We start from the raw sequence: 18,695 nt of genomic DNA, 5'->3' as shown, positions 1-18,695 counted from the left end.
CTATAATCTCAAACTGTTTTACTTGATATTTTAAAAATGTATACTTTTATGGCTTTAAAAGCAATTTATTAAAAGATAAAGTTATTTAGAACTGAAAAAGCTTATGTCTACGAGAAATATTTTATGCATTTCCTAGTCATTTTTATATTTAAATATCCGGTTTCTGCCCCTAAGGAGCTATACGTTCCTATTTGAAGAATGAAACTGTCGTTTACGTGATATATCTACTTGTGTCCTGGACCCTATGTGTTGCGGCTCCAATACCCACTTAACACCGTGTGTGCCCTGAGCTAGTTTAGCTATCTCATCAGATAATATTGCAAAACTCGACAGTCTTTGACTTGAAATATGAAATTTCTCTCTTAAAATGGTACAGCAACAGGGGTAAACATTTTTATAATAAAACATTTCTCTACGAAGAGCAACTATATCAAAGCACTTCATCGTTCATTCACATCTGTATAGAAGACTGTCAGTGAACGAAAAATCTTATGCTGTACGTTGTTTAATTAGTTTTCTTAATTACTTTGCGACTATGAAACACGGCTAGTTATTAAAATCGTACATTTGTGTTTCAAGACCGTAAATATGTATATTATTTATATATAACTAGCTGACCCGGCAGATTTCGTAGTGCCTCTAATAAATGAAAGACCTAAACTTTTGTATAAAATAAACTTAAAACCGACGGGGATACATCAAAGGAAAAACAAAGTTGTTATTTTTATTTAATTCCGATTTATCTACCTTTTAACCTTCTCTGAACTTCCACAAATAATTCAAGACCAAAATTAGCCCCAAATCGGTCCAGCCGTTTTCGAGTTTTAGCGAGACAAACGAACAGCAATTCATTTTTATATATATAGATAGCAAAATAAATTCACATAAAAAAGTATATACCATAAAAATCACACTGAAAATGTTTTCGATGTGAACTGAGCTATAGCGAAATAAACTGACGAATAGAGGATTAACATCCATCATTTAGCCATAACCTTAAAATTTACTCTAGTGTAGGTACAATGCACATTCCCTTAGAATAATTACACATATTCTAAGGCACATTCCCACCTTAGAGATTTTGACGAAAGTTTTCAAAGACGGCCGCTTTTGAATTGGTCGGTACTCCTTGCCTCTTCCATTCTCTTAAACGACCCTATTTTATAACCTAGTATGTAACAATTGACTGGGATCTTATTGTTAAAAAAAATTCTCTAAATTGTCACGTGGCCAGTCATGTTATATTCATATTATTGTTAAAAATGGTATTCAATGTTAAGAACTGAGCATTAGTTAATATAAAGGTTAAAAAATAACATTTGGTGAACCAAGGTAATCTTGAGTACCTAATATTGTTCTTAAGATCTAAGATTACATTTCAACGGCAGTACCAAGGCTCCGGAATTAACTCCCCTTAGCGGTGCTCCACGAGCGCTATCACATGTCCATGTTCAAACGAAGTTTGAGAGGAGTCCTTAGCGGTAAGCAGCTGCTTGGTTATTGGTTATTATATGGTTGCTATTGTCCATGAACAACGGGTATCATATATCATAAGGTAAACCGTCGACTCATCTGGCACGACGCAATTGGCTGATGCGGTTTTTTGTATGTCACTTATTTATCAACTTGGTATTTATAGGCTATGTTAGGTATATTTATGTATATATCATATCAAAATGAGCACGTAATTGACTTTAAGGTATTATTTATTTGGCGAATTTCTGAATTGATAATCTTTGACCTTGTATAGTGTGGCGTCGAGGTCTTTATGAGGAGCCAAAAAAGGAAAAACCTTTATTAATTTATCACTTAATTATGAATAAATATATTTTAAAATTGGGAAACGTACTACTCTAAAACAATTTATGAATTAAAATAAAATGCTTTCGGTAAAGGACATACATATAGTAATCGTTTTCATTTATTTTAAAATAGACAATTTGTTACATAGTGTCCGGAACGGACAGTCTATAAGGACTCTAAAATATGGTATTAAAAACTAACCAGAAAAACATTCTTATAATCACTTATATTTATACGTAGATATTATAATTTCTAACAATGAAATTTTGTAACAAAACTTGTATCGTGTCATTGTTCCCTTTCAGCAAGACGACGAACGGTTATGTATAGCTGACGGATTACCTACTTCCAACAAAGGAGACAACTTTATATTATAATCATCTTATACCTAAGAGTCTTATACCTTGATCGCATGTTGTGTTTATTATTCTAAATAATTCTTTGGTGTTCTGTCGCTATATTTGTATTTGTAAACATTAGGTACTTATTGAAAATAAGATAACAATCAAATCTTTTTAATTCTTTGGTATTTTTAGACATAGAGTATACATATAGGGTATGTACAATATGTGCATTTACAAAAAAGTTTTGTATGCAATTCGATGAATTGTGTAACCTAATTAATTTATTACCTAAAATGGCACTGTTGGATCAGAAATAAGAATAAAACTAGACGTTATGTATATTGCGTACAGATACACGGTCGATTTGAGTTCTATTATTATAGGTACCAATCGAATTAAAAATTAAAATAGTTGCTTTGTGAAATACAGTTAATTCACTTTTTGTTTATTAATTCGTATCACGAATGCATATAGGTCGATCATCGAAGTGTCATGAGCTGAATTTAAAGCTTAAAATTCGCCAATACTAGTAGACCTATTGAGGTTCTAATGCAAGCCGTTATTCGACTGGTATTTGGTTTGGAAGCGGTATCTGTCCCTCCAGCGGTGCACCTGGTTTTGGATGCGAGACACGTCTGCGGCGTACGTGCGACAGCAGCCGCCCACGTACCTCACGCCGAGGTCCAGCCACTCCTGTATGTATATCTCCACGGGCTCGCACTTGTCACGGTCTATCCAACTAAAACAATCAAATTTATGTAAATGTTATACATACATATCGACGCTTGAAAGGCAAACGTGACTAAGCGACAATGCGTGAACTTTACAGTAGACTAATCTAAAGTTGAAATACTTGAAAAAAAATCTATTTTAACGAATCTAGCTGTAGGATTGAAATGATTTTAATAGACCTAGAAATATATATTTTTTGCGCATTGAATATGGGTATTGCCTATCATTTATGTATAAAGCAGTTATTGTCGCTTAGTCACGTTTGCCTTTCAAGCGTCGATATGATCAATGATTTTTTTAACTGTATAAGAAGAGTAATCATGATAAAGAACTATCGACATAGTCAAAATAAAGTACAATATATATGTATTACCAAACGACAAGGATATATTTTCAATTGTCTTAAAAGTTTTTTTTTTCTTTTAGCACACTATACCTAACCGACAAAAACTCTTTTCATTAGAATTCGCGAAAGCTAGATGAGCCAAAGCTTTGGTTATAATTGGTAAAGTGACCTTGTAATCCACTTACCCTATTTGAGGATTATATTTTTCGCCCGAATTAGGGTAAACAATAAGCGGAATTGGGGCTTGTGGCCTGTCGTCATTGAAGCCCTTCATTAAGTTAGAGACGAAAGACGGAGCACAACAATTCACGCCTACAGCCACTAACTGATCCGGATTCAATTCCCAACACTTCTTGGCGACTTTTTGAAAACTTTCTCCATGGGCTATACTTTGATCGTCCTAAAAAAATATTAATCTATTGTATTGGAAACTTATGCTAAGTGTAGCACGACACGGCAAGTGTAGTAAGTTGTCGTGGCCTAAAGGATAAGACGTCCGGTGCATTCGTGTTGAGCGATGCACCGTGTTCAAATCCCAGGCGGGTACCAATTTTTCTAATAAAATACGTACTTAACAAATGTTCATGACTGACTTCCACGGTGAAGGAATAACATCGTGTAATAAATATCAAACTCGCAAAACCATGATTTGCGTAATTACTGGTGATAGGACCTCTTGTGAGTCCGCGCGGGTAGGCACCACCGGCCGTCCCTGTTTCTGCCGCAGCAGTAATGCCGAAGCGTTTCGGTTTGCAGGATGAGGCAGCCGTTGTAACTATACTGAGGACCTTAAAACTTATATCTCAAGGTGGGTGGCGCATTTACGTTGTAGATGTCTATGGGCTCCAGTAACCACTCAACACCAGGTGGGCTGTGAGCTCGCCCACCGATGTAAACAATAAAAAAAAACAAGTAAATTATTCACCTGTCTAAGTCTATCAATGTCTTTGGTTTTAGTTGAATAAATTTATTCGAAATAACACTTAATTTAAATTTGTTATCGTTCACGGAGTATGTTTTTTCAAGTTGCCGAACCAGCCCGGAAAGTATTCAAATGTGTACAAAATAAACAGCGTTGTAAATTCCCGACTCAGTTATTTCGTATTCTAAAACATTGCAGTCGGTCAATTTTACAAATATTAAATTCGCATTCATTTGAAGAATGTTAAATAAAATCTCCTATTAATTGTAATTCTCACACCTATACAAAACATTTAAACAAATTAAATTTTATACTTTTTTTTTAACGTTTCTTATTTTTTTCTCTCCTAGTAGGCTGCATAAGAGCAAAAGGAATAAATAAGAAATCATAAAATGAAAACTAGTCGTGTTTTGGTTTAACAAAATTAAATGAAGTGAAATGGAACTTCATACTTACTTTACAACTGAATGCAAGCCAAGCCTTTGTACCCGGAAACTCCCGTAGAAGATCACACAATGTCTCTGCTTCCTCTTGACATGGAATTGTCTCTAGTGCGAGGAGGTCTACTCCCGCTTCTACCAGCGCTTGAATTCGGGGCCGATGCCATTCCCGCATAGTCTAAAAAGTACAACCCATTGATTACTATTCTGTTTTTCAATATTTATATGGAGATAAGGATTATCTATACTAATATATAAATCTACAGTGGTTTTTACGGACGTTTCGCTATAACTACTGAACCATGCATCCGATTAACTTGAAACTTGGTATCCATGTAGAAAATACATGTATTTAATGGATAGGCTAATATTTATATGAGTGTTGGACTCCCTAATAATAATGACCATAAATAATAACGTTAATTTTAAATGCACAGCGAAGCAGGCGAGTACGGCTAGTATTTGATAAGCACAATAAGGTTAATGAAATTCCTGAATTTCCCAGAACTATCCATGTAAACAATGGAAATTTTCCAGGCACATAGACATCAATGTGAATGCTGACATTCAGATGGCTATCCCGCTTTTCAGAATGGAAACTTAGAAGGAATAGAAGTAATCACATAAGAAAATATGGTGAAGATACTAATACATAGTAGTAGAATTTCGAATGATCCGTCTATAAGAATTGTTGGAAACTAATAGTTGGTAGTAAAATGACGAACTAGCTGTGTCTTCTTATCGAAAGTCGGATAAACTAATCATGTTTGATCCTTTGAATTGACTTGCATCGTCATCATATTTATTGAAAGTTATTCTGAACCGAATTCAATTATGTTCGGTATTTCAATAGTTCGATCAAGTTTTAAAGCGTTTTGATAGTAAAAACAAATACTTGTTTTTGTTGTCTACAAGACAAATGTAATAAAACAACAAATTCAATTTAATAAGCAATTCAAATTCCGTTCGAAATGGTTGTTTCAGATATCCATTTGTACTAGGTTTCGTTAATTAACTGTCCACCCCACAGTTAAATGCTCTCTGACAACAAAAAAAACCATGAGAAATGGAGTGGGAGTTTTTCATACTGCCGATGTAAATTTTTAATTTGCAGGCAACTTTACGGCTCTCTTTACGATTTGACCGGCGCTTTAAATGGCTTTTATTTGACTGTGCATTTATGATCTTAAAATCGTGGCTCCTTGCAAATGGTGTTTTGGGATATTCGGACTGGAAAATGCAGAAAAATGCAGATAAGTTTGTATAATTATAGACTAATATTGCGTATTGCGTAATTTACAAAAGTTATTTATTAGCGTTTGAGTAGCAACTGCTTGGCAGGAGAAGACCTGGTCGCCCTGTACATACTTGGCGACGCACCGTGAAGAGCGAGATGAGGACTGCCGGCATGACCCGGAGTGATATCAAGGAGCAAGCGCAAGACAGGGCCAATTTGACAACTTGTGAGGGGCCTACGTACCTACCACCGGGGTACCCTAGGACAACAACAATATTTACTTCGTGATCAAAACAAAAATGCCATCAGCTATGCGACACAAAGTCTATATGATATCGAAAGTTAATTTTTTTTTTTTTATTGCCCTTGTAGGCAGACGAGCATACGGCCCACCTGATGGTGAGTGGTTACCGTCGCCCATGGACTTCAGCAATGCCAGGGGCAGAGCCAAGCCGCTGCCTACCAACGCTCATCCGTAACATTTGTAACATATCATTGGTAGGAAGAAATATGAAGGTGGTGTCATTCGTCGCAGACTCAAAGCGATCTACAATCATTGTAATTTATATACTTTCAAGTTCTAGTTTCGCTTTATGTTCAACTACTTACTAACATTGCTTATGTACCTAAGTGAATTTACAACTTTTGCAGGATTCGAACAAGGACGTTCACAATATTCATGGTCTTAATAATGAATTATCGTTAATGGCATGAGTGACTAGAGAGAGAAAGAGAGGTTTTTCACCCAAGGGTATAAAAATTGAATTCAAGATTTAAAAAAGAATTCGAGATAGCAGAAAATCACTCTGACGAAAGCTTTTATTCAACAAAACCTTTTAACTGATTCCGTCAACAATCGAATGTAATCGACGCCCATAAATATTTAATTAACTGTAAAAGGGGATTGAAATCTCAAGGCAAACCTTTTGTAAATTTAAAAAATCTGTCCAAATTGATTACATAAATTCTAGTCGACACTAAAAGAAATGTTTTAGTTAGCTTTTTCTAAATATATTTCTTTAAGAAATCACTGTATTTGATATACCTCTATTGACGTGGTGTCTGCATAGCTGCCATCGTATTCGGAACCGTCGTGAAGATGAGCTCCATATGGTCCGACTGAACCCACTATGAGTGGAATGTCATCTAAAAAATTTAATAAAATTATTCAGCAAAACACATGTAGACTCTATGTTTTAGCGCTATTTGAATAGAATACCTTTCAACCCTTGAAAAGTGTAATTAATGCGTGCTTGCACCCGACCCTCGCGGGTGCGAACCAAAGATTCTTTGTTTACTACAAAATGCAAACATTCTTGAAAATTCACAGGGGAACAAAGAATATTACATGTACTCCAAAGCTAAAATTAAACACTATTTTGTGAATGTGTAACTGATTGACTTCATTATAAAGTGTGCCACTGTGAAGAAATCGATTTTAACCTGAATACCTACCATTTTGAACGTAGTCACGGTATTCTTCCAGATAGAGGGTGCGGGCTTGTTTAGCGAGCTGAACTGCGCGGGCTATTAATTCATAACCTTGTTCTTTCGTTACTCCCAGATGCTCTACGAAGCCTTCCACTGAAGCTTGGTATGTATTGGTAATGATTAAATCAGCCCCGGCTGCAAATAAATTGAAATCGATCAACTACCAGAAAGAGGAGAATACTTCTTTGTGCAAAAAAGCATATTCTCAATTACACATATCTAAAAAAAAAATTCAATCATTGAAACCTCAACCATAAGCCTGAACTGTTTAATAATTTCAATCAAATTACGTTCGTTATTCACTAAAATCCAATTAGAATGTTCTCAACATTTGAAAACGATATTTCTCATACTATGTTAGTGTACACGTAATTGCGAGTTAAAATGTGAGCTTAATTTTGTTTCATACTATGCTTTTAGTATGAACGAACAGTGGAGGCGTAAACAAATACGTTATTAAAACTTAGTAAGTAATGCAACTCGAGCTCGACTAGGTCAGTAATAAGGAAGCGAGACCGGGAAAAGCGAACGGTTCTGTCGAAGAAAATAATTATGTAATAAACAGAAGGCGGAGCGAGGCTTGCGAATGGAAAGGTATTAGACAGACAACGTGATTAATGAAGCGGCGTTGTATACACGTAACTATAGTCTGTATACGAGGCACCGGTATTATACCGAGTACTCGTGTCTTGCCGCCTGCGTACCTTGTTGTATGCAAATGAGAGGTGGTTACTAGATGACGGAGAAATAGCGGCATCACTTGGCAACTGGCTGCAACGTCAATCATAATAATCACAGAGGAACAGCTGAGACTTGCTACCTAACTCTGTCCCAGATGATACGTTACAACTACGTAATCATTGTAGGCAAGAACAGCTCTTACTGCCTACACGTTTTGCAGCAAATTACAGTGAAACCGTTTGCAAATAAAAGAAAATAAATGAATGTATTAAAATCGTTGGCCTTTTCACATCTCGCATTTGTCATTCTTAAAGAGGATGTGAAACGTTTTCGTAATTCTGCAAAGTACGTGGTCATATTTTATTTTTTTCACATCATATCTCCCAGAAGAAGTTACAAAGCAAGGCAGTAGTTTTTTGAGTAGGCTTTTGCCTCCAGGGAGTTATTTGCTTGCAGACACTTTTCAGCTTTTGCCTATGAAAAGAAACGGTCCGTTTTGTGGCGAAGAAAAGCGCTTTCAGGGGACGATGACACGAGACGAGGTCACACTCTCGCTGTCAGATGCAACAGAATGACGGACAAAAACTGAAGTTAACTGAAAATCGATGTATAAAAACTACGAGCGTGTGTCCTCGTTATTATCGCAGATAAGAACATCTAATCTAGTCAGACGAATCAAAATAAATATTTTGTGCTATAGATATGAATTAAGAGTAAAGTGATTTAATAACATCATCATAATCTATCATCATAAACCAATAAACATTATCTTTATACGTAATACGAGTACATAATATGTTCACGTAGCAACATGTCTTGCAGTTTCTGGCCGTGATTTCGAAATAAGAATCTTTTTATGTTCATTTTCGTTTGACTAAAAGCAAAATGGGCTATTTTTTGTTTGTCTTTCTTATTTTAGAAACGATTTGGCGGTTAGAAAATATTTTAGGTGCTTTTTTATTCTAGAAATAACTAATTTACATACAAGAAGTATGTTAATTAAGAAGAAATTGTACAGGGAGCATTCATAAGATATAACGCAGTTTTATCACAAACGTAATATGTGCACACAGTTACTTCAGAAGAACTATTTAACACGACTCTACCGGCTTTACCTCCCGGCCAATGTAATCTTTTTAATACATTTAACCTATATTTTTCAGCTGTTCTTCTATTTTTATTTCTACACTTTCTATTCTCTGTATTCCAAACCTTTAATAACTCACTTATCTATCTACATAATGTTAGTGTACGAGTCTCTTGAGATCTGCCAGTCACGTGCTGCCTATTTTTGCCACAAAGCATTCATGTGTTAGATTTAAAAGTAGAATATCAGACCAATCAACACAATTCAGAATTTAACCTCATGTCTCAAGGCAGATGGGGCGGCATTCACATTTTTACATCTCCATATTCTGGTAGCCGTTGAACACCAAAATGTCTCATTTACCCTTGTGTCTGCCGAATTAAAACGGCAATCAACTTCTATCCCACTGTTGATATAAAATAATGTTTTTTTAAGTATATTAAAATACTGTTCAGTGCATTAGTTTAGTTTTGAAACCATAATGAACCATAGGTAGTCGCCAGCTCGCCGCGCCTTTTTGAAACAGTTGCTCTTAATTCGTCATCTATTTTTTAAATATAAAATAAATTGATTATAATATATAATAAAATAATATTTAGGCTAAGTTTTTATTTCGCTGCAATGGTAAGTGACCAAGTACACAGCCTACTTAGAATCAAGTGATACTCGAGCTCATACATAATATTTATTACATTTTTATCTACCTAATTAAACTATAATATATTTTTATCTACATAATCGTTGGTAGCCTAAGGGCTATTCCAATTACTCGCGGAACAATCGGAAAGCTCACGGGCTCAACCTGAGAGTTGGCTAACAGAATCCCTAGCAAGAGCAGTGCTTCGCTGAATCTACCACCGGATCGGATTCGCGACCCACTGAGAAGATAAGACGAGAGACTCAGTCGGTCTTATATTTTTATATAAGCCTTACTTTACCCTAATGTGATAATACCCGTTCTTGCTTAAATCTTACAATATGGGCTATTACAAATATACAAATTTTGCGGGATTTCAACACAAGCATGGTCGTTTCGCTTTATAAAAGTACATCGGACGTCTTATATTTAGGCCACAAGGACTTCATAAAGAAGTATTATAAGTACTATTATGAGTTTTTTTTTGTTGCATAGATGGGTGAACGAGCTCACAGCCCACCTGGTGTTAAGTGGTTACCGGAGCCCATAGACATCCATAACGTAAATACCGCCACCCACCCTGAGATATGAGTTCTAAGTATTAGTGTTATAGAGAATACAGTTACAGTCTGCCCCACCCTTAAAACCGAAACGCATTACTGCTTCACGGCAGAAATAGGCAGGGTGGTGGTACCTACCCGTGCGGACTCACAAGAGGTCGTACCACCAGTAATGAGTATGAGAATATAAGTAAGTGAAAATTTATCAGATATCACTTTTAATGTTATAATATTAAAAACCTCAACTATTATATGCTTTCATTATCAAAAAATTTTTTTAATACGCTTTTGTTAGCTTCAGACGTATGTTAGTATGTAACGGAATCTTTGAACATGATTTTTATCCCCTTCAAAACGTCGGATTAACTAAAAATTGGCATACTTATTAAGGACCGATGACAATTCAATATTAAAAAAAAAAAGAAAAAATTGAAATTCAACTAAAGAATGAAAAATAAATAAAATTTTAAAAAACTAAAAAAATACGCTTTTATAGAAAATCCAACTAAAAAATATAAAATAAATTTTAATAAATTTGAATTAAAAATAGTGTTAGAAAAAAGTTTTTTTTTGTAAAAAAAGCGTATTTCAATTTTATTTTTAGTATATATAATAACTTACCTCTCAAAAAATCGAGATGCGTATTGACAACTTCGTTTGGATGTGTGTGGATAAAACGAGCACTCCACAGTGGATCACCGTCGATGACATGCCCGACGTGGCAAGACAGCTGTGTCGAGAACCCACCGTCCAGCACAACTATGTGCGGAGCTTCTGTATTCTCGCTGCTAGGTGGAGTCATCGTTCGAGCTTTTTGTCCAGATTTGTCTAGACAGAAATATGTAAAACAGATAAGTAAGGTGATAAAAATGCCACTTACACAACATTGTAGATAAGTTAACGCACATTTGGTTCGAATAATATCGTCAAATAGGTTCACGTCCTTTCGTTCATTCTGTAGTCTTTATGTCGAATGTGCAGTAATACAGTGCCGTAATCACTACATAGTATAAAACAAAGACGCTTTCTCTGTCCCTATGTATACTTAAATCTTTAAAACTACGCAACGGATTTTGATGCGGTTTTTTTTAATAGATAGTGTGATCGAAGAGGAAGGTTTACATGTATAATAAAATCCATTAAATAGTGGAGAAATCAATAATAAATTTCAGTTTCCGAAGCGAAGCGAGGGCAGGTCGCTAGTATATAATATATACAAATGAAATAATGGTACACTCCACAGCCAGAGCAACTATGATCGGATATTAACAGTAAGTAGGTACTTAGTATCGTAGACGTTTCGCAGTTCTTCATTTAAAGAAAACACTCAATTATGTTACCACCAAAGTAAACTGCTTGTATTTAAATTATATTATTATAATTCAGTACACGAAACCCTCAACCTTAGATTTTCAGAAGATAAGCGTCTATTTTCTGTTGATTGTGTGGGATTCCAGAATTGAAAGCAACTTGTAATTATATGATAATTATAGTTATGATATTCAATTTAGTAAATATCAAGAAAAGTTATAAGTATCGAGCAAATGTAGGGCCCTGTCCGGCGTCCCTCTATCATAATGCGATCAATAGGTGTCTGAGTTGGGAATTGGAACGGAACGAGGAAGAGCTTTGCATTGACAGTTGTATCTATAGAATTAATTATCTTTGTATGTACATTTATAATAAACTAGCTGACCCGGCAGACTTCGTAGTGCCTCAATCTATACATAAAAGACCTAAACTTTTGTATAAAATAAACTTAAAACAAACAAAAGGAATCCGTCCGACGGAGGACACATCAAAGGAAAAACAAAATTGTTATTTTTATTTAATTCCGAGTATTTTCATATTTATCTACCTTTTAAACCTTCTCTGGACTTCCACAAATAATTCAAGAGCAAAATTAGCCAAATCGGTCCAGCCGTTCTCGAGTTTTAGCGAGACTAACGAACAGCAATTCATTTTTATATATAGAGGTAAAATAAAAAAACATTGTGTCGATCATTTCTATTTCTAATTATAGTGGTTCTATTTCAGTTCTATTTCTAGTTATAGATTACTGGTGGAAGGACCTCTTGTGAGTCGGCGCGAGTAGGTACAACCACCCTGACTATTTCTGCCGTAAAGCAGTAATGCGTTTCAGTTTGAAGGGTGGGGCCGCCGTTGTAATGATACTCGAGACCTTAGAACTTATATCTCAAGGTGGGTGGCGCATTTACGTTGTAGATGTCTATGGGCTCCAGTAACCACTTAAGACCAGGTGGGCTGTGAGCTCGTCCACCCATCTAAGCAATAAAACAAAAGATTACTTTATTGACTCATAGGTAAATCTGCCCTATCTGATATGAAGGTTCTATCACCTATGAATATCATGCTAATGCTAATCAAACTAAGGACACAATCGCGTGCATATGCGTTGTGATGTCAACGGGCTACAGTCATTTTAAACCAGGTAGGCTGTGTTTACGGGTTTTCGTTCACACAACTAAGCAATTAAGAAAAACACGTCAACACCACTACAAAAAAGCCTGTGGACATGTGCGGTAAGTGCAACCTTCATAAGTATATTAACTCATTATTTCGTAAGGTAAATCCTATAAATATATTTGTTTCTCTCTTGTATCTGTCGCTTTTCTAGTGTTATTTTCGTTTTATAGAGCTTCAAATAACAATAATGATAAAGAAGTTCACCTTCGAAAAACTAGAAATCGTCAAGTCGATCAAACTGGGCTGCAATTAATTAAAAATCATTTGGTTTGAACATTATTGAAGATGTGAATTTTCCATTTGTACGTACAGATTTGGAATAAAATACATCCCATGGACAATATTCATATTATTTCATTAAACTATGACACGTTTTACACTGCACCATGCTCGCAATGTGCTTAAAAACTGTCAAAGTTATCTGTTCGCGTATTAACATGTTATAATAAATCTCAGAATTTATCTCTGTGAGAATCTCTGAATTTCCGCCAACTCCTATGTGAGCAATGTGTTTATTAATTAGAATTGAGGGGATAATTTAATATAAAATTCTATCTCCCACTTGCTATTGTTTTTTTGCTCAAGTTTGTAGTTAGATTAAAACCAAAATAGCTTTTCTTCGGATTACTTCATTGTTCAGTTTTTTCAGTTGGTTACCACTGTGGATCCTACCTACATGTGAGCTACAATAGTGAAAATGAATGGCGGGAAAACAAATGAAAAAGAAACCGTATTTTAATAATTTCTCAAAATATTCATAACCCTCAATGTTCACCACGCATCTTGTCTCCATGATTGTGCTCTATCGGTAATAATAACTTTAAGCCATAACTAACAATTTTATTAAGATCTCGCTCTGTTGCAAATTAATAATGCCTTCTGTTTTTTGTTGTTTGAATTTTCAATACATTTTAAGCAATATTGTTTTTTTATAATTTACTTTGAATAACAATTAGTCTCCCCAACGCTATAATATCATGTAGAGAGGAATGAAGGGTCAGAGTGCGATCACATCAGACGCTTATCGCTTACGTGTAAATACCGACTCTACAGTGCATAATTATATTGAAAATCATAACTAACAATACATAATTTAATACAATCGGAATAATTCTGATGCTTCGTTCGAGTCCTCTCTGACAGACGCTTATCTTTTTTCTTGTTTCGGCAGTGAATTTCCACGTTTGACAACCATATGTCAAACATGGCAAAAGGCTCGAGTTCATGACTTTTGTTTTAATGGCTTGTGGTAGATTATCCTTAAAAATATCCTTGAGACCCCAGTACTTGTTCCATGTTGATTTTATTCTTTTCTCTATTTCTATGTTTTGGACCATACTAATTTGAAATAAGACTTATTTTTCGGGCCGTTTTTGAAGCGCTTATCGGGAATCTAGTACTATTATTGATCGAAGCTAACAATACATAATTTAATACAATCGGAATAATTCTGATATATTCACCAGAAATTTTTACGATTTGAATACTTTGTCTACTCCTCAGTATTATATCATCAATACGTAATATTAATTATAAATCATAATATAAATAAACATAAATTAGAACAAGAAACTTTTGAGTCCGTACCAGCCGAGACATTTGTGAATTTGTGAACGCCGTTTTCACAGAAAACAATATATTAAGCCCCCGAAAAACACCTGAGCTTGAAGCATGTTTAAATTGGTTGTTTTAATTCAAAATTGAACCTAATTTCATTCGTTGCCCAGTTCCAGTAATTGCGTTTTACATTATTATTCGTCGCTCAAATGATTATAGATGTTTAAATATTCGGTGAGTTATGCTAACAATTTTCTGAAACCGATCTCACCTATGCCAAAGTCGATATCCTTCAATATAATAAATAGAATGGTATGTACCTACCTCATAAAATGGACCGAGTAACTCTGATGATTGCCGACATGGTAACTCTAAACAGAAGTAAAATATGCTGTTCTGCAGAACAATACTTTTCGGAGAACGCGATAGATCGCCCCCTTTCGTTTCAAATCAGCGTCGGATTTACGAAACAATTCACGAAAACGATGTACGTAATGTAAATTCTTTCATTTGTATTGCATTTTGGAAATTTACAATAGTGAAATAATTTGGTAACGTTTAGGTAATTTTTTAATAATAATTTGGTAATGTGTATTGAAATTGACCGCAATAAAATTCAATAATTATCTTTTGTGCAACGTATGTTCCTAATATTTTGGTATATAATCGGTATGATCATGCCCATTTCTCCCGTGATGCAGATATACTCGTACGTTCCAGTTTGAATGATGTGATAGCCATCATACAATAAATTAAAACCTTCGAACACATTTCTTGGTTTGGTGTCATTTACATCATGTCTAATGATTCCTTAACATCTAGTAGATTTTAAGTTCGAAAACACATTAAATGATAACATTAACTATTTTATCAACGGCTAGAAGTGACATTGAAATGTATATTTAACCTAAATAATTCCTGTCCTTTGCGTTTCAAAACAGAAAAAGCGCGTATACAATAACAACTGGTGGCATGATTGCATTATAAATTTAGAGTATTTGTAATATTTCTAACTGGCATTCCCAATCTCATTTTATCAATTTTATTAAGATCTGACCACTAGTTTTTGAGTTATCCTCAAAAATTCATATTTAATTGACTTCGACTACATTGATGACATTCTCATATATTTTTTTGAAGTCAGCTTTCTTAACAAATATTACGAAATTTAAAACAACAAAACTACAATACTTCTTATAAACTTTCGTGGCTATCGATATTATAAGCACTATTATTTAATAGATTATAATTTATACTATACCGATATTTCGAGAACTCGTTAACAGCTACAATTCGTCGTTAGACCACCACCGTTAGATAATGGTGTTTACAATACTTATGATAGCTTTGTGCGTTCAAACAGTTACTAGTTATATTATTGATAAACAATTATAAACATAGAGTTTTAATACTATATGAATATTAATCAAATGCCGCGTTTTGCTTAAGAAAGCTTTCTTACAAAATTATATATTGAACAAAAATAAGCATTTATGTCTCGTCGTAAGCATAAAAAAAGCTTAAAAGTAGTACAGTGTGTGTTTATTTAAATTGACTAAAAAATTAAAAGTTACATCACAAATGCATCATTGTATCATAAACTTTTTTTACGTTTTATGATGCGAGTACTTTTAGAGGCAATACAATTATTATATTGTAATTTACAATCTAAAGAAGACTTGTAGAAGAGATTGTAATCACAACCTAAACTAACCAAAACCAAAACTATTCCAAATGATAGTTAAAAAATTATAGAGACTGGCACACAAATTTAATTTGAAAAACTAAACGAAATAATGGTATCAATCAAATTGTCAAACAACGTAGATATAACAGACCTTGCTCCCGAAGAGAATAAATATCCTTGGCTACTTCCCATGTAACCTTGAGAACCATATATTCTTATTCAACACAAACGTAATAAATTCGTACTTCGATAATTTATTTGACTGTGCTTTGTATTCTTAACTAATAATATGAAGATGCTCGTAAATAAATAATAGTGAGTACCGCCCACGTAAGTTGTTTTCCATGAGTTGGACGCACTCACATAGTAACAGTGATAGCTCGCCAGTGTGATATTTGGTGTGATTTAAATTGTGTAATGGAATATTCCGTGGTCTCGTTATCCCAGACACATGCAACAAAATATGTACGTTCATTATACGTGATAAATTATTAAAGTGAGCTTACCTATTTACAAAATTAACAAACAAAAACTTTAAATCAGAAGCATACACACGCACAATAGCTAATTTAATAAGTTTACTATTATTGCTTCATTATAATCTAATATGATCTAAAATAATACAACACAAGATCCATGGTTTCTTATAATGTTTACGCTGTCTACATAGTTATAGATTTAACAACTAAATAGTTAATAAGTAACTATTTCGTTTACAAAGACAAAAGACAAAATAACAACTTACCGGGCTTAAAATGTTTTCAAATTTATATTCCGCGTTTCAAAAAATTCATAAAAAAAACATTAAATAATTAGTCAGAAAAACATCGTATCGTAGGAGCAAAGCGAGACGCCAACACGCACGACGCACTGTCCCAAACACACGCGTATCGCTGGTATCTATGCTGGCGCGCACAGTGAAGCTATCAAGAACACACTAAAACCAACGAACTCAATATAATCTGTACGAAAACAACCAAATGAACCTATAAGATAGTTCGCTATCTACAGACTGGTATTAAAGACTGTCTTACCATAGAGCTTCAAAAGAGAATTATCTATCATATACCTATGAATGTTTACTTATTCAGTGAAGTTATCTTTATGTCAACACTTATTATCGTATAATATTATTTATATTGTTATGCTCTATTAATCGGTCAAAGGTCATTTATCGACAATATTGGAACTTGAACAAACAACTGTTTCAATACCTACTGTTGGTTGGTGATACTTTTTAAGGACAAGAAAGTCAAGACAAAGTAAGGCTTTATTTTTATTGATGATTACTGAAATGGAATGTTTTTTTTAATGATTAATTTAATAACTCTGTTTGCTTAATCATCGAGCATAGTTCAAACATTAGCATCGTTGCTTTTGCAGAATGATGAAATGGTTTTGAGGAAACTGTGAAACGGCCTGCGTCATTTAATCTAAGTTTATACTCTAACGCAATAAATTTATTACTTGAAATACTGAAAAATATATAACAGCCACCAGTTCAAATGTGTTTTCCAGTGAAATCATTGACAATAATTCCAGATGACCAAACAACGTCTTGTTTGATCCACTGTGCATATCGACGTGTGGTGATTGGGTGGCACAGTACATTTCGAGACACATGATATTAATAGAGTTATCAGCACAGAGCAATGTACCCGCGATCCGGGGGCACCGTCATCAACAAAAATACTTGAATAAAACAATTTTATTTCAGAGAGGTACTCTCAAACATACCTCTGTGAATTTCATGAAAAAAGTTGATACGGAAATAGAAATATTTTGTTTACGTTTTAAAAGTCAACGCTAGCCAGACTCTAATAGTGGACGAGAAATTCATAACAATACGAGTATGCTTATAAAATGTCGCTCAGAATATAATCGATGAATCACTTTACTTGACTTGCTGAAATCCTTGAAGATCTTTGATAGTGGTTTGAGTTTAGTGATTGAACAAATTGATACTTTTAGCTTTTATACCAATCTATATATAATTTTATTTTTTTTGTAAAAAAAAGGCAAAAGCCCGAAATTAAAAATGTTACTTGAAGAGCATCTGTCACTTTACACCGAAACGAAACGTACGCGTCCTTAAAAAAATGTGGCCAATTTTTTTTTACAGGAAGGATTACTGGTGACCCTGAGGCCTTTCTGGTTTCACCAGGACAGGTGGACGAGCAAAGGCTTAGCCAAAATTTAAGGGATTTGCTAACAGCTGCCCAACCGCCTCCGAAGACCTAAGTTCGAGTTCGACGAGTACGGCTACCAGAGCCCCTAAGCCTGCTCCTATTGTTAGAGCTGAAGGTGCCTAATGGAAAAGTTATTGGGTCCGTAAGGACGTGTCTAGGGCGTCGACGGCGACTAGCTCCTGCGTGAGCAGGAGTCGGGTAATAGTGTGCGGCGGCAACGATAAGGCCTTATCATGACGCATGGCCTTATCGAAATACCGTTCCGACACCGACTTCAGGTATCCCGGATCGATTCAAAATCCAGATCGTCGTTTAGGTCAACGTTTCTCATGAACCACGGCGCTCCGACGGCTAACCTGCAAAAACGGGACTGTAGGGATTAGAGGGTGACTGTGTGTGTGCGGGTCGCCTGAGCGAACACCACACTCGCGTATGTCATAACGGATCTTATGGAAGTTTTGTAAAGTGCTACATTATTCCGAAGGGACATTTTAC

General features: G+C 34.8%; 1 protein-coding gene across 1 annotated transcript; it reads right to left on the bottom strand.

Moving 5' to 3' along the window:
- Positions 1-1,890: 1,890 nt before the first annotated feature.
- On the bottom strand, positions 1,891-17,043 carry LOC101745086 (uncharacterized). Its single transcript, XM_038010617.2, has 7 exons — positions 16,757-17,043; positions 10,902-11,108; positions 7,280-7,450; positions 6,870-6,970; positions 4,604-4,765; positions 3,411-3,625; positions 1,891-2,886 (listed from the first exon to the last, which is right to left on the bottom strand). The coding sequence occupies exons 2-7, from the start codon at positions 11,080-11,082 to the stop codon at positions 2,694-2,696; spliced, it is 1,023 nt and encodes a 340-aa protein (XP_037866545.1). The 5' UTR covers positions 11,083-11,108; positions 16,757-17,043; the 3' UTR covers positions 1,891-2,693.
- Between the last annotated feature and the right edge of the window lie 1,652 nt (positions 17,044-18,695).

Source organism: Bombyx mori, chromosome 4 (assembly GCF_030269925.1).
Source record: "Bombyx mori chromosome 4, ASM3026992v2".
NCBI classification, from domain to species: Eukaryota; Metazoa; Arthropoda; class Insecta; order Lepidoptera; family Bombycidae; genus Bombyx; species Bombyx mori.
Note: the sequence above shows the minus strand (reverse complement) of the source record. Positions and strands in the feature narration are given on the sequence as shown.

Excerpts from the sequence above, each read along its gene's own strand:
- LOC101745086 (XM_038010617.2), bottom strand. The coding sequence starts at position 11,082 with ATGACTCCACCTAGCAGCGAGAATACAGAAGCTCCGCACATAGTTGTG. Across the intron at positions 7,451-10,901 it reads GCATCTCGATTTTTTGAGAG|CCGGGGCTGATTTAATCATT; the intron begins GTAAGTTATTAT and ends ATTTATTTGCAG. Across the intron at positions 4,766-6,869 it reads CAGACACCACGTCAATAGAG|ACTATGCGGGAATGGCATCG; the intron begins GTATATCAAATA and ends TGTACTTTTTAG.